This window comes from Somniosus microcephalus, chromosome 3 (genome assembly GCF_052327205.1).
Source record: "Somniosus microcephalus isolate GS21.2 chromosome 3, FLI_Smic_1.0, whole genome shotgun sequence".
In the NCBI taxonomy this organism is placed as follows: Eukaryota; Metazoa; Chordata; class Chondrichthyes; order Squaliformes; family Somniosidae; genus Somniosus; species Somniosus microcephalus.
In genome coordinates, this window is record NC_140989.1 from 124,077,884 (window position 1) to 124,102,244 (window position 24,361).

Here is a 24,361-nt window from a genome sequence, read left to right on the forward strand (position 1 = left end):
CCGTCTTATTCTCCTGCCGCCGACCCAGGCTTGACTCCCTCTTAGATAAGCCTACAGCTTCCCTCTGTGCCTCTCTTGGCATCCTACAAAGGGCCCATCCAGGCACTTGTTTCTGCCGCCTTACGAGCAGCAACCCCAACTGTCCCATCCTACTCTCTCGCCGACCTTCCCACCCAGCGCACCCACTGGGGACAAATCTTGCAAATCTCCTCCCCATCCAACTCAGCCCCCCCAGCACTGACCCTGTGGATGCTGGCAGTGGGGCAGCCATCACCGACCCTCTCCGCATCTCCCTCCAGAACGTCCGTTCACTTACGAACAAGGCCCTTGCCATCCATGAGTTTATTGCGGATGATTGCATCGACATCATGGCCCTGACGGAAACCTGGCTGAGGAGTGATGACACCTTACCCTTAAATGAAGTCTCCCCGCCTGGCTATACATTCCACTATTTGCCCTGCTCAGACCGCCATGGTGGCGGTGTGGCTCTCATCACCAAATCATACCTTGGTCTGTCCCCCTATTCCTATGGCAGTTTCTCCTTTGAGCATCTCACCTTATTCCACCCCTCTCTTCTCACATTTAAAATTCTTGTTCTCTACTGCCCACCCAAGTACCATAAAATTTTTATTGCTGAGATATTTTCACTGCTCTCCTCCCTCAGCCTCTGCACCGAACAACTTCTCATCCTCGGTGATTTCAACCTCCATCTCAATTCATCATGCTCTCTCTCCTCTGAGTTTACTAGCGTCCTATCCTCCCTTAATCTCTCCCTCCATGTAAACTCCCCAACCCATATTCACAGCCATCCCCTCAACCTTGCCATCTCTCGTGGCCTCGCTACTCCCATCATGTCAATCGCAGATAAGGCTAACTCTGACCACTTCATCATATCGCTCTCCACCCACATCCCCCTTCCACCCCTTTCCCCCCCAACCCTACCTCCTTCTGTCCGTCCCTGGAAAAACCCTCTCCAACTCTCTTAGAACTGCACTTATGAAATCCCAACTGTCCAGCCTTTGGCCCTCCATTCACCATGACATTTCTGCAGCTACCGATCTGCTCAGCCACACCCTCACCATCACCTTTGATGCCCTAGTCCCTACTAAAACAATTACTCTCTCACCCTGGGCGTTCCCCCTGGTACGGCTCTCATCTTCACTCCCTTAAGTCCAGAGGATGCAGACTTGAATGGATATAGCGGACAACTGGTTTAGCCATTCACTGCCAGATCTGGCTGGACCACATAAAGCATTTCGGGTCCTGCTCTCATCTGTCAAAATTGCTCACTATTCCAGAATCATTCTGGAATGCAAAGATAAACCGCGGCTCCTATTCTCTACTGCTAACCATCTTCTTAAACCCCTCTCCCCTGTCTCCTCCACCCTCATCTCCAACAACAAGTGTGAAGAGCTCATGGACTTTTTTGTCTCGAAGATTGAGACCATCCGTTCAGCTGCCTCTGCCACTTCCCTTCCTTCCCCATGCCCACCGGGCCAAACTTCCTCTAAGGTTCCCCCCTGCCCTAGCCCTGAACTCGCATCTTTCTCCAGTTTCTCTCCGATCTCCCCTCATGCCCTTTCTGAGGTCATCTTGTCCATGAGACCCACTTCCTGCTCCCTCGACCCTATTCCCACCAAACTGCTGACCACCCAACTTCCTTTTCTGGCCCCCATGTTAGCTGACATTGTTAATGGTTCTCTCTCCTCCGGTACTGTCCCCCTCTCCCTCAAATCTGCCGTCATCACCCCTCTCAAAAAAACAACCCTTGACCCCTCTGTCCTTGCAAACTACCGCCCCATCTCCAACCTCCCTTTCCTCTCCAGTCCTTGAACATGCTGTCGCCTCCCAAATCCGTACCCATCTGTCCAGCAATTCTATGTTTGAATCCCTCCAATCAGATTTCTGCCCTTGCCACGGTACCGAAACGGCTCTCATCAAAGTCACAAATGACATCCTTTGTGACTGTGACAAAGGTAAACTATCCCTCCTCGTCCTTCTTGACTTATCTGCAGTCTTTGACCCGGTTGACCACTCCATCCTTCTCCAACTCCTCTCCACCGTCGTCCAGCTAGGTGGGACTGCACTCGCCTGGTTCCATTCTTATCTATCTAATCGTAGCCAGATCAGATGTTAACGATGTTTTACTACGTTAAAGGTGCTATATAAATACAAATTGTTGTTGTTGCTGTAGTACATCCTGTAGTATGTACTGTAGTCACCTTGCACCAGTGAGGGAGGGGGTGAATACTGAGTACAATGGCAGGGACGCCACTCAGTGAACTGCTCTGTCCTGGATGCTGTTGAGCTTCTTGCATGTTGTTGTGCCCATCCAGGCAAGTAGTGAGTGTTGCATCATGCTCCTAATTTGAGCCACTCATTGCAGAGTACCAAGCCTTTGCACTGCTCTTATAGCTATGATCTTGATATGACTGTTGCATTTAAGCTTCTGTCAGTAATGTACCCCCCCCTCCCCTCAAGATGTTGATGGTGGGGGACTCGGCAACAGTGGTGCTGTTGAAAGAGGAGATGGTTGGAAATTTTCCTCTTCAAGATGGTCATTACCTGGTACTTATGTGGCACAAAGGATACCTGCCAGTTGTCAGCCCAAACCTAAATGTTGTCCAGCTTCTGCTGTAGAGTGGCATCGGCTGCTTCATTATTGGAGGAACTTAACGCTGTGGAATTGTCAGCGAACAGCCTTACGACTGAGGAAAGATCATTGATGAAGCTGCTAGAGATGGTTGGGTCAAAAACACTTTCTTGAGGAACTCCTGCATCAGTGTCCTGGGACTTTGATGATTGGCCTCTGGCAACCACGGCCGTCTTTGTTTGTTTGTATGACTCCAGCCATTGAAAGGTTTTCCCTTTAAGCCCCATTGACCTCAGTTTTGCTAGGGCTCCTTGGTGCCACACTCAGTTGAATTATGCCTTGTTTTGAGGGCAGCTGCTCCCACTTCTCCTGGATCAAAGCTGTGATGAGGTCTGGAGGTGAGTGGTTCTCGCAGAACTGAAACGGATCAACAGTGATTGGGTTATTGGTGACTAGCTGTTGTTTAATGGCACTTTTTTTTATTCGTTTATGGGATGTGGGCATCGCTGAAAAAGCCAGCATTTATTGCCCATCTCTAATTGCCCTTGAGAATGTGGTGGTGAGCCACCTTCTTGAACCTCTGCAGTCCGTGTGGTGAAGGTACTCCCACAGTGCTGTTTGGGAGGGAGTTCCAGGATTTTGACCCTTCCATCTTTTTCACTGATGATTGGGAGGAGGCTTATAGGGCGATAATTGACCAAGTTAGATTTATTTGTTTTTCTTTACTTATCTGGGCAGTCTTCCACATTGCCTTGTACATGCCAGTATCATAGTTGTAGTGGAATAGTTTGGCAAGGGGATCAACTTGTTCTGGTGCACAGGTCTTCAGCACTACAGTTGGGATGTTGTCAAGCACAAAACCTTTACGTTTTCCAATGGATTCAGCCACTTCTTAACGTCACCGGAGTGAACCAAATTGGCTGGAGACTCGCATCAATGATCGTGGGGACGGCGAGAAAAGACCAAGTAGATTGTACACTTTGCACTTTTGGCTGAAGGTACTTACAAACACTTCAGCCTTGTTTCTTGCACTCGTGTGTTGGGCTTCACCATTGTTGAGTATGGGATGTTCATGGAGCTTCCTGCTCCGTTAGCTACCTGGTTGTGGGACTGCATAGCTCTGTCTCTGGCCTGCTGCATTTTGTACTTAGTGTGCAAATAGCCCTGTATTTAGTTTCACTAGGTTGTTACTTCATTCTAAGGTATGCCTGGTACTGCTACTGGCACAGGTTTGGTCCCCTGGCTTTGATGGTGATGGAGGAGCGTGGGATATGCTAGGCCACGAAGTTACAGATTGTGGTCGTTTATAATTCTGCTAATAATGGACAACAGCACCTCATGGGTGCCCAGTTTTGGGCTTCCAGTTCTGTCCTTAGTCTGTTCCACTTTGCATGGTGGTAGTGCCACACTACACGATGGAGGATGCCCTCAATGTGGAGACGAAACTTTTTTTCCCACAAGTACTTTGCAGTGGTCACTCCTACCATTGCTATTGTGGACAGATGTGTCTGTAACAGATAGGTTTGTGAGGATGCAATCAAGAAGGTTACTTCCTCGTGTTGGTTCCCTCACCACCTGACAATGGCCCAGACCGGCAGCTACGTCCTTCAAGATTTGACTACCGCAGTTACTGGTGGTACTACCAAGATACTCTGGGTGGTAGTCGCCCACCAAAGTACATTCTGATCTTCTTCCAAGTGATGTTTAACATGGAGGAATAGTGATTTATCAGTTGACTTGGGTAGGCGGGCTGTTGGTGGTAGTCACCAGGACATTTCCTTGACCTTGTTTGATCTAGACTTCATGGGGTTTGAAGTCTATGTTGAGGATTGCAAAGGTCGCTCCCACCCGACTGTATATCACTGTGCCCCCAGCTCTAGTGAGCCTATCTTTCCTGTGGGACAGGATATACCAGGGGTAGTGACGGTGAGTCTGGGATGTTGGCTGATAGATATGATTCTGTGAGTATGACTATGTCAGGTTGTTGCTTGACTAGCCTGTGGTACAATTCTCCCAACTTGGGCACTAATCCCCAGATCTTAGTGAGGAAGATTTTGCTGAAATTGCATAAGTCTTGCCTGGGTCATTATGAATCTGTCTGATTTTATTCTTATTTTTCAATTTGGTCATGATTTTTTACAACTGAGTGGCTTTCTCAGCTACTTCAGAGGGCAGTAGAGGTCAATCACATAGTGTGGGACTGGAGTCACATGCATGCTAGTCCTGAAGGACATTAAGTGAACCAGTTGGTTTTTTTAAACAAAGCGGCAGGTTTTATGGTTATTTTCCTAGCATTAGCCTATAAATTTTTTAAAAATTATTAAATTCAATTCCATAACTAGCCTAATTTGGGATTTTAATTCAAGATCACTGGTCTGTTAGTCAGTACCATAATTACACTACTGTATTCCTATTATTGCACTTATATTGGTGCTTTCTAAAGTTGTGAAACTGCTATTATATCTCAAATTACCCATAATCTTCAAAGTTCTGGCTTAATCCAATGGTTCTGAGCAATTTTGTTGCCTTATATAATGTACGTCTGGAAATCTCCTCTTGAACACTTTGGTGAACTTTTGTCATTGCTTTGGAGATCTCCAAACATTTAACAAGGTCTCGCACTCAGCACATCTGAACAAGGTACCATCATATAACCTCCCAGCAGAACTACGTTGATGGCTATAAAGTTGCTCCTCAAATTGGTTTATTTGCTGGGTTATCCTCCAACTCTTTTTCCATTAACTCGGGGTCCCAGGACTCTGTATTACTCTGTTCCTTCTTCATATCAAATCCTCTTTCGTTCATCGTCCACTCCTTTGCTAAATGCCTCCCAAATCTCCTTTGTTGCTGAAGATTCCTCAAGAAATTTATTTCCACGATACTAAACACTTATTTTCCCCATAACAACTCTTAATTCGATAAAGTCCCAACTTCATCCAAGACTTGAATACTGTCCCCATATTGAGGATGCTGTCCTAGTACCTAGTGTTGTCAGCTGGAGGAGCTTGAGCTCCAGGTTTCAGAGCTTGAGCAGCAGCTGGTGTCACTGCGGTGCATCCATGAGGCGAGAGCTTCGTGGATAGCACGTTTCAGGAGGTGGTCACCCCGCAGCTAAGGAGTGTGCAGGCAGACAGGGAATAGGTGACTGCTAGACAGAAAAGGAGGACCGGGCAGGTAGTGCAGGAGTCCCCTGAGTGTATCTCGCTCTCCAACCAGTATTCGGTTCTGAGTACTGGTGAGGGCAATGGTTCCTCTGGGGAGTACAGCCAGAGCCAAGTCCGCAGCACCATGGGTGGCTCAGTTGTACGGGGGGGAGGAAGAAGAGTGGGAGAGCAATAGTGGTCGGGGTTTTGATAGTATGGGGAGCAGACAGGTGTTTCTGCGGCCACAGACGTGACTCCAGGATGGTATGTTGCCTCCCTTGTGCCAGGGTCAAGGATGTAACTGAACAGCTGGAGAACATTCTGAGGGGGGAGGGTGAACAGCCAGAGGTCGTGGTCCATATTGGTACCAACGACATAGTTAGAAAGAGGGATGAGGTCCTGCAGGCAGATTTTAGGGAGCTAGGAAAGAGATTAAAAAGCAGGACCTCAAAGGTAGTAATCTCCAGATTACTCCCAGTGCCACGTGCAAGTGAGTATAGAAATAGGAGGATAGAGCAGGTGGATGAAGAGATGGTGCAGGAGGGAGGGCTTCAGATTCCTGGGGCATTGGGACCGGTTTTGGGGGACGTGGGACTTGTACAGGCCGGACGGGTTGCACCTCAACAGGGCTGGAACCAATATCCTCGCGGGAAGGTTTGCTAGTGCAGTTGGGGAGGGTTTAAACTAATTTGACTCGGAGATATTCCTGGTTATAAGGTGTTCAGGAAAGATGGGGAAAGAAAGATAGGAGGTGGTGTGGCAGTATTGGTTAAGGAGAATGTTAGTGCTGGAGAGGTAGGATGTCCTGGAGAGGGCAAGGACAGAATCTATATGGATGGAGTTAAGAAATAATAGAGGTGCCATTACACTACTAGGTGTATTCTACAGACCACCAAATAGTGGGAAAGATCTGGAGGAGCAAATTTGCAGAGAAATTACAGAGAGGTGCAAGAACTATAGAGTAGTGATAATGGGGAACTTCAACTATCCTAATATAGACTGGGATTGTAATAGTGTAAAGGGCAGAGAAGGGGAAGAATTTCTGAAATGTGTTCAGGAGAACTTTCTTGATCAGTATGTTTCCAGCCCGACGAGGGAGGAGGCATTGCTGGATCTGGTTCTCGGGAATGAGGTAGGTCAAGTGGAGCAAGTGTCAGTAGGTGAACATTTAGGGAACAGTGATCATAGTATCATAAGGTTTAGATTAGCTATGGAAAAGGACAGGGAGAAATCTAGAGTAAGAATGTTTAATTGGGGGGAAGGCCAATTTCAGTGGGATGAGAATGGATCTGGCCCGGGTAAACTGGAATCAAAGATTGGCAGGCAAAACTGAAGTGAAACAATGGGCTGCCTTTAAAGAGGAAATTGTTCGGGTACAGTCGAGGTACATTCCCACGAGGGGGAAAGGTAGGTCAGAGTTCCCTGGATGACGAAACAGATGGCCAATATGATGAAGCAGAAAAAGAGGACGTATGACAGTTGCAAATACATCTGAGAATCAGGCTATATACAGAAAGGTCAGAGGAGAAGTGAAAAAGAAAATAAGAGGGGCAAAGAGAGGGTATGAGAATAGAATGGCAGCCAGCATAAAAGGTAATCCAAAAGTCTTCTATAGGCATATAAATAATAAAAGGGTAATAAGAGGAGGGGTGGGGCCGATTAGGGACCAAAAAGGAGACCTACACATGGAGGCAGTGGGTATGGCTGAGGTACTAAATGAGTACTTTGCATTTGTCGTCGCCAAGGAAGAGGATGCTGCCATAGACATAGTAAAGGAGGAGGTAGTGGAGATACTTGACAATATAAAAATTGATAAAGAAGAAGTATTGGAAAGACTGACTGTACTTAAAGTAGATAAGTCACCAGGAGCGGATGGAATGCATCCTAGGATGCTGAGGGAATTGAGGGCGGAAATCGCGGAGGTACTGGCCAAAATATTCCAATCCTCCGTAGATACGGGGGTGGTGCCAGAGGACTGGAGAATTGCAAATGTTACACCATTGTTCAAAAAAGGGTGTAAAGATAAACCCAGCAACTACAGGCCAGTCAGTTAAACCTTGGTAGTGGGGAAGCTTTTAGAAACAGTAATCGGGGACAAAATTAACAGTCACTTGGATAGGTGTGGATTAACTAAGGAAAGCCAGCATGGATTTGTTAAAGTCAAATCATGTTTAACCAACTTGATAGAGTTTTTTGATGAGGTAACAGAGAGAGTTGATGAGGGTAATGTGGTTGGCGTAGTGTACATTGATTTCCAAAAGTCGTTCGACAAAGTGTCACATAATAGGCTTGCCAGCAAAGTTGAAGCCCATGGAATAAAAGGGACATTGGCAGCATGGATACGAAATTGGCTAAGTGACAAGAAACAGAGAGTAGTGGTGAACGGTTGTTTTTTGGACTGGAGGAAGGTATATAGTGGTGTTCCTCAGGGGTCGGTTCTAGGACCACTGCTTTTCTTGATATATATTAATGACTTGGATGTGGATGTACAGGGCACAATTTCAAAATTTGCAGATGACACAAAACTTGGAAGTATAGTGAACAGTGAGGAGGAGAGTGATAGACTTCAGGAAGTCATAGACAGGATGGTGAAATGGGCGGACACGTGGCAGATGAAATTTAACGCAGAAAAGTGTGAAATGATACATTTTGGTAGAAAGAATGAGGAGAGGACATATAAACTAAATGGTACAATCCTGAAGGGGGTGCACGAACAGAGACACCTAGGGGTATATGTGCACAAATCGTTGAAGGTGGCAGGGCAGGTTGGAAAAGCAGTTAAAAAGGCTTACGGGATCCTGGGCTTCATAAATAGAGGTATAGAGTACATAAGTGTGGAAATTATGATGAACCTATATAAAACACTGTTCGGCCCCAACTGGAGTACTGTGTCCAATTCTGGGCACCACACTTTAGGTGGGATGTGAAGGCCTTAGAGAGGGTGCAGAAAAGATTTACAAGAATGATTCCAGGAATGTGGGACTTCAGTTACATTGATAGACTGGAATAGCTGGGGTTGTTCTCTTTGGAGCAGAGAAGATTGAGAGGAGATTTGATAGAGGTGTTCAAAATCATGGGGGTGCTGGACAGGGTAGATGGAGAGAAACTGTTCCCATTGGCAGAAGGGTCGAGAACCAGATGACACAGATTTAAGGTAATTGGCAAAAGAACCGAAGGCGACATAAGAAAAAAAAATTTTACTCAGCAAGTGGTTAAGATCTGGAATGCGCTTCCTGAAAGGGTGGTGGAGGCAGACTCAATCTGGAGTTGGATAAGTATCTGAAGAGAAAACATTTGCAGGGCTATGGGAAAAGGGCAGGGGAGTGGGACTAGCTCAGAGTCCGCATGGACTCGACAGGCCGAATGGCCTTCTTCCATGCGGTAACCATTCTATGATTCTACCTCTGTCATGCTGCTGAACAAAGTTTAAAAAGCTTGTCAAATGATACTCCTTTCAGCTTTCCTCTTTTTATTTCAAAACTGCAAACTCACAATCCTGTATACTCTTCCCTACATTCCTACTGTGTTGAAAGCAAGATTCATTGCCTAGCCGCCAATTTAACTCCTTTTTCCCAGGACCTCAAAACTGTGGAATTGCATTTCTCCCCAATCTTTCATTCATCCTACAGTCTTCAGATTTTAAAACCCAGTCTTGGCATTGCCTAATCCCTGCTACCTAATTTACTTTGTTTTATCTTTATTCCTAGTTTCAACCTGGGAGCCCATTGTATGAGGTTGACTTCTAACAACCTTTACAACAACTATCTCTCCTGCCGAAAGACAAGAAAAATCAAAAGACCAGTGTACCTAGTGTCAAATCTCATTTTGCCCTCTTTCCAAATAATTGAATAAAATTTATAGCAATACAAATGATGTAACATTGTATGATATGCAACACACTATTTTTAAATTCGCCATAATTAGAACACTATCAGTGAAGGTTTGTATATCAGTCATTTGGAGTAGATTAAAGGTTTGAGAAAAGACAATGGTCAGTCCCAGTAATCAATGAATCTTAAAGGTGCTTTTAGTCAGTAATGATTTGTTAATTACTGTATTGATGAACTTTTTTGACTTGCCTAGGGAAAAAGAACACGATCTTGAGAGACGCTTTGAGCTGCTAAATAGAGAATTACGGGCTATGCTTGCAATAGAAGGTAAGTGATGAGTGGTTATTTCTCATTTTTTCAAAATTATTTACATTTTCCCTTTCAAAGCTTCAATCACTTTAATATTTTGGCAAAGTTAACTGCTCATAAATTCTCCTGGGCTAAGTGTCCAAGAAAATGTTGATCATTGCAAACACAGTATCTGACTTTAAAAGAAACTCTGCGTCCTATATTTAGAAATTAAAACTAGTACAAATGTATGTAAAAAATCGTAATATCAAGTTCTTTGAATAACTGAAATTCTAGATGTTCATATTGGCAGTATCTGTTGCAGTAACTCTTATCCTCAAATTACTCTAGACTTGCAGTTAAGCACCTTGGGACGTTTTGCTACGTTAAAGGCGTTATGTAAATACAAGTTGTTTTGTTGTTGCCATAACTTGAGGGTGAAAAATGCATTTGAAAATCTTGGAAATTCTTTTCTTTTTCAAGCAAATGCCATCTGGTATTGACTGTGACTTTGTCTGCAAAATAAAACAATTGCAATCAATGCAAATTGATTTTACTGCTATGTATTGACCTTGTTAGCCTTTGACTGGGTACAATTATGTCTTTCTTCACCTGATAAGATACCTGAGCCATTATAAATCAATTCTAATTTATTTCATAGATTCTGCCACTGGCATATATTTAGACTGGAATTAAACTGCAATTGGTTCATTTCTGTGTTTCATTGTTCATTTTGCCAGCTAATGTGCTGTTACCAAGAGTTAGTTCATCTAGAACAGTATCTTTTTGTAAACCCAAAAGGAAGGATTTTTTTATCGTGTTCTCGAGGAAAAAAACATAAATCACCGAAGATACATTTTTTCCATACAATATGATCAAAAACTGGTGCAAATTAGTGCATTTCACCCCCCCCCCCACAAAATAAATCACACATATAATCTATTGGTTACTGTCCAACTTGTTGAAGTACAATTAGCCAGTTATTACAGCTGTTAAATCTGTTCAAGAAAGTGTGTTGTAGAAATAGTATAGAAATACAAAATGATAGAGAAGTGAGCATGGGTGTGAATTGTTACTTTTGCTTTGTGAAGTGCATCTTTTCCCCTGTGATGTAATTTGTAAGGGAACAAAAATATACAAGTAAAGCTTCACTATAGCTGCAAATCTGCATTTGTTCTGAATTTACAGCAGATGCAGCTCAAAGCACCCAGAATAAACAATTAGTAGTTATTCACTGTAATCATAGATAAGAGTTAAAAACTCCCACATCACTTCTTGTATTTCTGGACTGAAATTCAGAGATTAGCATCAGGGTACTATAAACAGCATGATCCAAATCTCTGTCTGGATTTAACCGAGAAACACTGATGGTGCATGCATTGGGCACATCATTTATTACCTCCTGAGGGATAACAATTCAAATCATCCTGCCTCAAGCTGTATAAACAAAATGCCAATGATATTCTATAGCATGTGTTTAGGAAATTATTAATCTGAATAACTGATCTTGCTAAACTTTTTAGTTTATCCAAAGGCATTTTTTTAATGATTTATTTAATAAATGGAAGCAAAATAAATTATTTTTAGTCCTGAACATTAAAAAAATCTGTAGTGTTCTGCTGCTTTGAGAGCCACATTAATATATCATCTTGGTTAATGCTTACACAGGAAGAGATAAATAATGTTCATAGCAAATATGTAATTATCTGTCTTCCCGATTTCAGTCCCAGGGGTTTTCCAGTTCTGCAGATAGTGCTGTAACCACTGATGACATGACAGTGAAAAAGAGTTGTGCAGTCAGTGGTCCCATTCATATCAGTGTTTTCCAGACAGGTATGCTGATTTTTTTGGTCTGTTGATGACAGAGTAGAGTAGACAGTTCAGTAGACTGTGCAGGACTCAATGATAGCATGTGAAGGCAGTTTATCAAACTCTTCTTGACCTATTGATGTCAGTAGCATGTGAGCACTTTCTTGTGCAGTTGCTGACCATTGTGTTGGTTATGTGTGGACAGTTTCTCCTTGACCACTTCACGAAGCAGTTACGTGGATGCTCAGTAATCTCTGAAAGGTCAGTATTCTCCATGTGCTGTAGCAATTGAGATACTGTGTTGGAAACTTGGACAGCCCATGCTGAAATATACATTGCCATTCAGCTTGTGGGTTGTGACGAGGTCAATAGGCCTATCAAACAAAGAAAGCTGTAGATAGAATAAGGTTAAATGTGATACCCAATCACTTTCATAGCATTAGATCCAATTGCTAGTGGCATTACAGCATGGATGCATTTGATTTGGAGAATGGTATCATCCTTCTGTGAAGCCTTTAGGTTGAAATTTCCATTTGTATCACATTAGTTCTGAAGAAAAGTGCTACATACGGTCGACATCCAAGCTCGTACTTTTCTGTAACAACAAAAAACATTTAACTGGGGTTAACTAAACTTCACTAAATATATGAAAGATTGAGGCAGTTTGCTAAGAGATTTGGTCATTTTATTTATACGACATTTTCTTTATTTCTCATTTTACAATCTGGCTCAGTACTTGAATTTGTCTGGAAAATGTACTTAGGCTCACCAGAGTTTGGAAAGGTAGACTGATTTTTATTTCCCCATATGTTGTATATAGCACTTAATACAAATAGTCTTTTACACAGAAACATAGAAGATAGGAGCAGGAGTAGGCCCCTCGAGCCTGCTCCGCCATTCAATTCGATCATGGCTGATCTTCCAAATTCAGTATCCGGTCCCTGCTTTCTCCCCATACCCCTTGATCCCTTTAGCCTTAAGATAGAAACATAGAAGATAGGTAGAAACATAGAAGATAGGGCACTTTTATAAGACACTTCAGATCTCTGTACTGTTCCACATACATACACTCAGTTAATTACAATTATCTTTCAACAATAAATTCTTTGTTGCTTTCTTCCCCTCTTAATTTTAGAGGAAATGTAAGCCATGATGTGGCAGTGAATGCATATGAAGTAACTGTGTTTCTAATTAAACTGCTTAATGTAAAAATAAGGTAAGGTGTGTAATAAAGCCGTGAATTTGTATAAAGATCCCAGTATGTGAGCTTGTAGACATTTTAATTGTAGATGAGGTTTTGCTGACAGCATTCATTTAATTGGACAGAAATAAAAATTAAATGCTGCATTTGTTCTGATTTAAAACATTCTACTGATCACATTTTAACACAAAAAATGAGCATGGTATTTAGAGGATATTTTAAAAACTGCCACAACTGAAAAGGTAATATTATCTACCTAAATTATATCGCAGCAGTGTCAAATGCATGTTTTCACAGTTTTGGACATCAAATAAATACCTGTCATTGGTCTTGAGTATCTGCTCATGTTTTGTTTATACATGGCCTAAGGATAGTCTCTAAAACATTCTGTTTTTTATTGTTAACCCACGAAATGGATCTTACTCTGGATTTTGCACTGCTTTATTCACTCTCAGTTTGTAGTTTGAAGTGTAGGCTCTTCTAAAAGGATTTATGCATAGGTTCACTATTTTTGTAGTTACGGTTTATATGATAAGCTTTTTTATATTTAAAATCAATATGTAATCCTGTGAAGGAGCTTATCCCCCTAAAACCCCATTTGTAAATCTATTTTAGCTTTGTTGCACGGTGCAGCCACAGTATTCCAGAGATTGATTAGGTCCAGCAGTAGAATCCTATCAAATGGACGCTCTGATGATGCTGCACACTCTTTCTGGAACGCTAGTTGACTGGGACTGAAGATAAGACCAGATTGCAATTCCCAGTGCATCATTCACAACAAAATGTTAATTTTCAGAAATTTACTGCCTAATTCATTGAAACAACAATTTTATAAGTACAGCATCCATATGTTTGTACTTTTTCTTAGTATAAAGTAGTATATAGCCAACAACTAGCTTTTTATTCTATAATATATTAACCTATATTTGATTTTTAATCAAAATGTCTTTAGTTATAATTTATCAATTAAAGAGCAGCCTTAAAATGATTATTTGAATAAGTACATTGTGTGAATTAATTTCCCGTTACTTTATCGGAGTGAAATTTAAGAATTCTATATCTAGTTTGTATCGGCTTATTCATGTTAAGCATTTTTATTTTTTCTGTTTAAATTGGAGTTAAAAGTTTTAAATCCCTAGATTGTATGCTGCTTGGGTTGTCATTTTTGATGATTTTTTACTGGTAGCAGCCCTTTTTCCTCTTTATTTGTTGGTGTGCATTCAACTATGAATTCATAAAGTAGAACAATGAAATATATGAATTAGACCAGCTTCTCCTGTCCCAATTATTTAAGCAGCAAAAAATGAAGTTAATGCATTTTGTTGCATTGAAATGTTTAAAATGTTGTTGTAATAGATGTTATAGTGGGGTAAAGAAGTTGCATTTTCTCTCATAAACATACAAACGTTTTCAGATTGAAATGTTCTTCATAAAGTACAATTACTGTCTGCGGGAGTGTTGGTGGGGACGAGGAGGTGGGCAGAGGAAGTGTTTGGTTACGATGCTCTGGCCATCATGGTGTGGGGCAGGCTTGATGGACCAGCTGGTTTTTTCCTGCCTGTCCGCTTCATGTGCTCATACTTCTCTCGCAACAAAACTGGAATTTTATCCTGAGCATTCCGTTCCAATTACGCTCAGCTTTTTTTGGTGTTCTGACCCTCACATTTTCTCCGCTCCTGTACTGAAGGCACTGACTTGCACAGGGGTATGTTTCCATGACTGCCAACCACCCTCTGGTACCTTGTCCACGTCCCCCATCTGTGACAGTGAATGCTGGTTGGATATCCTATCATCGGGGATCAACACAACCAAGCCTGAAGCTGTCCCCAATATCCACATATCCAGTTTCTAGCACGTAAATTCATTCAATTCTCTATAGTTGTAACAGATTTTCAAAGAAAATACCATTGTAAAAGTAGTAAGTCTATGATGTGAATTTCTTGTAAATTATACTGTGGCCTCAATCTGTTCACATTTTTGAAAATTAGAAATTATTATTCTGGTATTATTTGAGGTCCGTCAGGGAATATTGCTAAGTTTTTTTGTACATACACTTCACAAGAGTGAACCCTCAGTGTTTCAACTTTCATTTGACTATTAAGATGGTCAAAAATTATGCCTGACCTCAAATATGCGTTGTATCTTTTTGACAAAATGTGAAGCTGAAAACAACATGTCCTTGAACTTAATCAAACAGTGGAAATTTCCATAATGAAAAGTTGTGACTCAATAATATAGATTCCTTTAGTGTATGGGTAGATTCATAGAGGTTGCATGGAACTGGGAAACCAATGGATCAAGCTGTTTAAACAAAAACTCTGCAGTGTCACGCTTGTTAGTATAGTTGTACAAAGAAATTGGAGCATAGTAACCACAGGCCTTTGATTATGGGCAACATAGTGTAGCACAGATGTAGCAAGTGGAGAGGCTTCAACCATTCTCAGTGGGTGATAATTGCTGTGGTCAGTCGCCTGTTAATTTGTTGTTCCCTGCCCTCCCCCATTATGAAGGTTTTTTTCCTTCATGTACTTTGATAAAGTATCTTTAAAATGTGAATAGGTTTAATACTGTTCTTTTTCTGTTCTCTTCAGCCAAAATAATTCAATTTGTAATGATTTATATAAACAGATTTGGCCCAGAGGACCCCTCTCCCCCCCCCCCCCCCTTCCAGTTTAGTAAAGAAAAGATATTGGAGAAATTAATGGAACTAAAAGCCAATAAATACCCTGGACCTGATGACCTACGTCCTAGGGTTTTAAAAGAGGTGGCTACAGAGATAGTGCATGCATTCCCTAGATTCTAGAACAATCCCAGTGGATTGGAAGGTAGAAAATGTAATCCCGCTGTTCAAGAAAGGAGGGAGAGAGAAAACAGGGAATGACAGGACAGTTAGCCTGACACCAATAGTAGGGAAAATGCTAGAATCTATTATTAAGGATGTGGTAACAGGGCACTTGGAAAATCACAATATGGTTAGGCAGAGTCAATATGGTTTTATGAAAGGGAAATCGTGTTTGACAAATTTATTAGAGTTTTTTGAGGGTGTAACTAGCAGGGTGGATAAGGGGGAACCAGTAGATGTAGCATATTTAGATTTTTCAAAAGGCATTCGATAAAGTGTCACACAGCGGTTGTTACACAAGATTAGGGCTCATGGGATTGAGGGTACTATATTAATTCAGATTGAGGATTGGTTAACGGACAGAAAACGGAGACTAGGAATAAACTGGTCATTTTCGGGTTGGCAGATAGTAAGTAGTGGGATGCTGCAAGGCTTGCGTAGAATTTTACAGCACAGAAACAGGCCATTCAGCCCAACTGGTCCATGCTGGTGTTTATGCTCCACACGAGCCTCCTCCCACTCTACAACATATCCTTCTATTCCTTTCTCCCTCATGTACTTATCTAGCTTCCCCCTTAAGTGCTATGCACCTCAACTACTCCTTGTGGTAGCGCCTTCCACATTCTAACCACTCTCTGGGTAAAGAAGTTTCTCCTGAATTTCCTATTGGATTTATTAGTGACTATTTTGTATTTATGGGCCCTAGTTTTGGTCTCCCTCACAAGTGGAAACATCTTCTCTACGTCTACCCTATCAAACCCTTTCATAATTTTAAAGACCTCTATCAGGTCACTTCTCAGTCTTTTAAATTATTTATAAAACTTATATGTTATGTTCTCTCCTTCCAACTAATTTCTATCAAAGTAGGAAATGTGTAAAATATTAGTCATTTGACATTATGTGATGCCATATCTTGCCCAAGTGAGTTATGGTGACTTATTGGATAAATGAAATACACCAGTAACACAATCACTTGAGTCACATTTTGTTTAGGTAGTAGATGACTTAATTTGAAATTCATAAATATCAGATCTGTCGCACTTTTTTGGTTGGTTCTTGGATATTGGAGCCAATGAAGAAACACTTTAGCAATGTGTTCACTCTCTCTGAATATATAGGGGAGATTTTCCTCTCTGAGCATCTGTAGGACATTCATCTGGTGCATTGCACTTGAGGGGCATTGTGCCTAAGAGAAGGCAGATGCCCCTTTTTTTTGCATGGGCGGGAGGAACTCATGCTACAGGCTATCCCGTTGGCTGGGCCCTGCACCCTCAAAATGTTGGAGGCCTGGAAAACAGCAACCAGAATGCCCCAAGTGCCCCTAATTCCCCAGGGGGGGAGGGGGGGATTGTCTTCAGTATGGTCCCGCAACCCTCACAGAGCACCCAGTCTGGGGCAGGCACCTGCACCAGTTTTCAGCAGGCACTCCTGTTAGGTGCTGAATGAGCAGACTGAGAATAAGAGATCAGGATCTGCCTCATTTAAATGCAAAAGCTGGCCCTGCCACATTCTAAGTCCAGTTACATTTTCTGGGAAAAGCCCTGGAAATCCTCATGCCTCTCAAAATTTTCTCCAATCCCAGAATCTGATCTCTCCTTGTTTCTATGTATAATATATACTGAACTTACATAGTTTGCTGCAACTTGCTGTAGGTAATGACGGGAAGATCCACTACTCACGCAATAAGTTGAAGTGATTCTCTACAGTAGTTAATCCATCATTGTGATTGTTGTGCTAACTCATTGGAGCATTATGGCCTTTGTTGTCTGTCTTTACATCCATTACTGTGGCCAAATATATGTATATACATGCCATATATAACGCACACACTCGCGCGCATGCACACATCACACACACATGCACACCAAATATATAATTAGTTTTTTCAATTCAAGAGTAATGAGTGATTTCAAGGAAGTAATCTCACTTACACACAAATTTAACACACAGACTACCCCATGCAGTGTTTTCGTGACATTCCAAGAATGGTCTGCTGTTAAAGGTAACAAAGATCCTCTGGCTTATTATCCCTGGGAGCCACAGGTAAGTGGAGAGTGAAACTGATGGATAACTCTTCTGAGGTGTCCCTCATCCCTATAAGAAGGTTCCTGACCTCTGCTCACCCCTTCTCCACAACATTGCTACCACAATCAGGATTAGCACTTTGTGTTGATATGCCAATGAGTCAAGCTACTACATTAACCTGCAGGGTATTCAGTATCATTGAAAAATGTACTGTCATATTACATTTAGGATAGTATGCTTTATTAAAACTGAATTTCATATAAGGAAGTTCGAGAAATGGATAGATTGCAAGATTACCCCATTTCACAGACACAGTATTGAACAAAAGTAACCTGACGATGATTAATTACTTTAAATCATATTGGAAATATGACAGAATAAACTTGTGAGCAACAAAATGTAGTTAAAATCTGAGGTAGAAAGCAAAAAATGGCAAAGATTCATTACTTGTACTTTGGTTCTTTGAACCTTTAGTACGTAAAGGGTAAACTTGTTGCAATCATGCAAAACCTCTCTGCACCAATGCAAATGTATTTTCAAGCCTGGCATTAGTTTAAAGGCTGTGCTTCAAATACTGTAAACAGAATAGCATCTGAATTTTGTTTGAACTCAGCCACGACATGCAGAATTTTTTTCCAAAAATTATGTTTTATAGACAATTCATTTTGTTGTTTTCCTTCCCAGTTTCTCCATCTTCCTCGCTGCATTGTGCTAATGTCCTATTTTTCTTGCAATGCTGACTCCAGCAAGGCCACCAAAACAGAGTGGAACCTCAACTTCTGTGATATTTCTAATTTAGGTACATTTAATACTGACAAGTTGCAGAATGTACTTTTTTTTTAAGCCGCAAGTATTTTAACACTTGTGCTAGGACTAGTGCTAGTTTTGGTACCATAGAAGTAAACATTTACTCTGAATGGTTAAACGGTGCTGAAATTATTTCAGTTACTTTGTTGAATATAATGAGCATTATTTTGTTTACCAAATGGATTTCTAATATCATAAATATATCTGATGATTGTAAGCTCACTTGTTGTATTTTGACATGATATGACCCCAGTGCAATTGGGGGCAGACATACTTTCAATATATACGACTCACTCCCATAAATAAAACTTGTTTCAAAAAATTCTTAATTTTCCTATATTTGAGGAAAATAACATACAGTGCAGCCTGCTGGAGACTCACAGTACTGGGCCTTCAAGCTAGAAGAGAGTCACTTCACTGACGTGTGTGGAGAGTCTGAGTCCAACTGGCCGTGAATTTTTTAATGTCGGTTGAACATTGGAGTTTGCATTCAAAACTGGGAAGGATGTCAATCCGTGATCAACACAGTGTGAGTCACCTGCTGACACACCGCATACGTCAGTTTGAGCAGCTGTCTTCTGGCTGGGAGACATGACGTAACAAGTCTCCAGTAGGCATCTTGTGACTGTTAAAATTTGGAATTTCTCCCCAAATATACAAGGAATAAAGCAATATTAATTAACAAGCTTTGTAGGCAGAGAACTAACTTGATTTACAAGTACTTCCAATCTGCAACAGTATTCTTCCCTTTCAAATCAACTGTCTAATTAAATAATTTTTTCTTGTATGTCAATAATTTCATGTTTTCTTTAAATATATTTCCTTTCCTCTCTTTAAAATAGTAATTAATGTTGGGGCACAGTTCCACAAACTGTGTCTGCCTTCCAGTAATTCACTCACGTGGTTTTAACGTGTGATCCTAGACAGTGAGGACTATCAATCGGGTGAGATACCAGTGGAAAATGGAACAAAATTGGATGGTAAATCCTTGCCCTGCCTCCACTGAGTTGGCTGCTGGCCACCTTGTCCATTCCCAGTGCACGTAAATACTGGTGGGAAGGTGGTATCTGGCAAGCTGCCATATTTCCCTACTTACTTCCACTATCTCCACCACCGCCAGGAGAAAGTTGGCGGTGGGCCCTGGGGCATCAACGGTAAGCCCCTGTAGTCAATGCATAGAGGCAGAGGGGCTGGTAGTGGCCATGACAGCCGTGGCTCAGTGGTAGCACTCAGTCAGAAGGTTGTGGGTTCAATTCCCACTTCAGAGACTTGAGCACATAATCCAGGCTGACACTCCAATGCAGTACTGAGCGAGTGCTGCACTGTCAAAGGTGCTATCTTTCAGGTGAGACGTTAAACCAAAGCCCTGTCTGCTGTCTCAGGTGGACGTAAAAGATCCCATGGCATTATTTCGAAGAAGAGCAGGGGAGTTCTACCCAGTGTCCTGGCCAATATTTATTCCTCAACCGACATTACTAAAACAAATTATCTGGTCATTATCACATTGCTGTTTGTGGGAGCTTGCTGTGCGCAAATTGGCTGCATTACAACAGTGACTACACTTCAAAAAAAAAGTACTTCATTGGCTGTAAAGCACTTTGGGACAACCGGTGGTCATGAAAGGCACTATAGAAATGCAAGGTTTTTTTTCTCTTTTCCATGCGACCCCCGCAACATTAACCATTTCAGGCCTCAGTCTCAGTGAGGGCTGTCGTCATTGGGCCTCCTCAGGTGCTGCAGCAGCTGTGTCACTGCTACACCAGCAAAAATTCTATTCTGTGGCAATGGCACATTCCCTCGGAGTGGCAGTTACCCTGCTGGGAGGCCACCTTGCACGCCAGATGAGCCTCAACCAAGGAAAATGGGTCAGGGTTACAGCCAGATCACAGCACCAAGAAGTAGGGAATCCATCCCCGAGTGTCAGCAGGCAATTCCACCATGGGGAGCATTACAACCAAACTTGACATTCACACACCTGTTCTTTCCAGCAGCTTAGCTCAGTGTTGTATGTTGCAGTTATCCACAGAACTATCAGGGAGGACTGATAGTTGCAACTTTCTACCTTTGTATTCATTCATTCATTGAAGCCTATATTACCATATATATTAAACCACATGCTTGGCCCAAGAGGTCATAATTTGCAAATTATTTATTTCTTGGACCTGACTTTTTATTCTTGAACTAACCTCTTACAGTTACAGCCTAAGTGCTTTCATTGCTTTTTAGTCCAGCACTCAGCCCTCCCTACATCCTTCCTCGATGCAGCCACTCTACCTATATCTTATTGTTTTACCTCCTGATCTCTCCATCTCCAGTTTTTATTGTTTCTGTTTCCAGATCAACTCAATCCCTCCACTTTCCAACCATGTTTTCTCAATCAGCAACATCAGACTAAGGCTTGAGGTCAAATAATTGTTATTTGACCACTTCACTTGACTGGTCCTTGTTACACTGTGCTCGCAGTCACCCTCTCTACCCCTCGCAGTCACCCTCTCTATCCCTCGCAGTCACCCTCTCTATCCCTCGCAGTCCAAGTAGTTTCAGCTTGGTAAGGTTTTAGAAAAATTGCTTTTTAATAGAAAACTTGAAGCCATACAGCCTGTGACACCTGAACCAACTGGATCTTGTGTGATCTTCTGCAGTAATCCCACCATAGGCCTTGCTATGCCAGTCGAAGGACTGTTTCGACAAGTTTTGTTTTACACTACTAGCAACAGGCACCAGATGCAGTACAACAGTAGCAGGAGCATCAGGGGGTTCCTTTTCTTCAGGGAGCTTTATTTTTCCACTTTCCTCCCATCTTATGACTGACTCTTGTTTGGATATAGTTCCACAGGTACCTCACCCAAGTGGCCTGGATGGTGAGTGTCAGCAAGGTATTCAACCTTGAATCGAATACAATCAAACCAACCTTGTTCTCACCCAATATCCCTCCCTCCCTCCCTCCCTATACAGTTAACTCGGCATAGAGTTGGAATATAGCCTGGAACTTTCTACACTATATGGCTTACTGAAACCCTGAGCAATGCCTTTATCCAATGCACCGGTGGGAGGGAGAGGCACCTTCACAATAAGCCTTTAAAGCTTTTTTTGAAATAACGTTAGGAAGCCTGCTCGCTGGCTTTCCACTTTTACAGAGTTAGCTATTCCGTTTGCACCTTATTGTATTCATGCACAAAATTACGTAAGTTATGAATTCATCATACAATCTTATTCCCATATGTGAGAAAATACTTGGGTTCCTTGGGGTTGTTTAGTAATTTCTTGTGATCGGAAATGTCGCTGGTAATCAGACAACTCCAATGAGCAAAGCTGCCTGCCTGTATACAATACACAAGTACAGAGCGCTGTTTCTCCCCATTCCACAGCCATGGGGGTGGGCAGTAATACTGCGACCGCCTGCTCACGGTACTGGTAGGTGCTAGGTGCAGTGCAGTAAACTGGGGCATAAAAGGAATGGTTTGAGTCACGCGGTATGCCAGGCTTATAGCCTAAGAGGTCTGGCAATATTCTGTGGTTGCTCTTAAAATCATTACTTTTGGCAGACATTAAGACTTTATTTAGCACCCTAAATGTATGTTAGTCCACTATTATTATGGGGCTTTGTTTTAATTTAAAATTTGATTTACCCATACATGTTAAAGTATCGGGAATTTTTTAATTAATCTATGTGGAAAAAAATGCTGCCTGACTCAATTCTAATTATGGTGGCACGTTTGTGGGGAGATGTATCTAAATTCTGAACTTGTAAATCCTCTATAAAGCATCAGTCCCGCAAGAACCTCCAGCATGTACAGAGCTGCTGAGCCTGTTTGTTGTCTGCAGCGGATTTTGCATGGGAGGGGGTTGGTGCTGTTTGCAATGGCGCATTCTTGTGTTGCTTATGAAGATTCACATGGTAACGGTTGATGTGCATTGTTGGATTTATCTGAATGCAACAGCCGTGTGAGTTTAACGTGAAAGCCTAGGGCAGTGGTGGGGGCTAAATCCGAGTAGATTGCACACTCTGTTTGGGAAGTAGAGAGGGGGCTGTTTCATTACTTTAGTGGCTTTGGATATTGAAGCTGGTGTCCGATTTCCCTGGACTATGGTTTGTTCAGGTATCTCTGTCAGCAACTACTCGTCCTTTCTCATTGTTTACTTTCTTAATGAGCTGGGCGGAGCCGATCGCCTGCTGATTGACAGCTACAAGCTGCTGGTGTGGGGCGGCCAGCGAGACCTGCTCAGCCAGCCCTCAAACCCTTTACCCCTCAAACCCTCTCCTCCCACAACCTGCGGACAAGGGCATTTGGGCAATTCGACAGTCGCCTTTCTCAAAAATTAAGAATGACGAATTGTTAAAACGCATACATTTAAATAATCTAGATTAAAATTGAACCATAAGTTTTTTAAATCTGCAGCCTTCATTGGTCTTTGAACTGGAAGTTAGTTGGCTAAATTGATCAAATCTACGTTGAGAATTGCTAATTTACTATGTACCTGTCTCAATGTGCTGGCTTTCTGTTTTCCCTTAAGTAGATGCATGTTATATACACTCTTATTTAAAGGTATGCTGTGCTGTTTGTTGCGTTACACAAAATACCAATCTTAAAAGTTACTTAAAACCATTTTGAACTTGTATTTTTAAAAAGTTGTTTGCTAAGAATGTGCTGAAATCCGAGTTGTGTTCTTTATGCAGTGGAGTTTCTGGCGCCTCTTGCATATTAAGCCTGATATGAACGGATTGAACCACGCGTTTGACAATTTAGTTAATTCTTGATGGGCAGGGGATAGTAAATCTGTAGAATACTATTGATAACATTTGAGCCCGCCCGGTGATGCATTTCTCTGGTGAAGTGGTTGTAAAGTATACGCCGTGCTGAAGAATGCAGCAACTCACTTTGCTGGAGTTTTGCTGTTCTCTGTTTATACACAGCGCATGCAATGTTCTGTAATAAGCAGAGTTTGTTTACCTTTTAAAGGATTGAATATTTGGGATATATTTGGTGTTTTGGGATCAAAATGTCACTGGCGCACACACCAAAAGAGAAACTAATGCCGTTTGTACCAGAAATAAATAACGACGTCCCCTGCGCCTCTTTCTGCTGACAGGTAATGCAGCGGTAAAGCCAACTGAAAGAATGCAGAAAGCCGAAACTAAATGTTGGGCTACACTGTGGCACCAAACCCCGAATAAAGTCATCGTTCCTCTCACCAACGTAACGTGGTCATTCTAACCTGTGGCGAGAATGGGTTATGTAACCAGCACGCTGTGATTAAAACATAACGCTGTTAATGAAGGTATTTGTTGTGTATAATCGCAAAACTCGTGAAATAATCGATTGAATCAACTTGGAAAGTTTGAATGTATGAAAATGCCCAGTTCCAAATTGTTTGAACTGTAATGGCAGATGATTGCCAATGTCTGCTTGATGCTTTCAAAACCAACTATCATTTCTAAATACTACTTGGTTTACACTTGGAGTTTCGGGTAATACTGAGAGTTTAAGCAGAAAACAAAAAAGTACTCCTAGCAAACAGAGAATAAATGTACTGTATACTTGTGTTTTCAGACTGGCAGAAAACAGAAGCACAGAAGCGACGTGAACAGCTCTTGCTCGATGAACTAGTTATTCTAGTTAACAAACGGGATGCACTTGTCCGAGATTTGGATGCCCAGGAAAAACAGTAAGTATTCCACTGGGAAAGGAAACTCTTCCATCTCCATACTGGCTTAAAACTTTTCTCATTGTTTAAGTATACTGACCGGCTGTGTACCGATATATACAATCATATCAAATCTTGTAGTTTCTGAATTTTGTATAGTCATATCAAATCTTGTAG

At 41.9% G+C, this 24,361-nt stretch overlaps 1 protein-coding gene across 1 annotated transcript in view; it reads left to right on the forward strand.

The window, feature by feature from the left end:
• The window catches only part of ehbp1 (EH domain binding protein 1), a 321,338-nt gene that overhangs the window by 295,244 nt on the left and 1,733 nt on the right, over nucleotides 1-24,361 (forward strand). Inside the window, exons 23-24 of the mRNA XM_085977747.1 lie at nucleotides 9,820-9,893; nucleotides 24,091-24,205. Of these exons, the coding sequence (XP_085833873.1) occupies nucleotides 9,820-9,893; nucleotides 24,091-24,205 (189 nt within the window). The remainder of the gene's footprint in view (nucleotides 1-9,819; nucleotides 9,894-24,090; nucleotides 24,206-24,361) is intronic.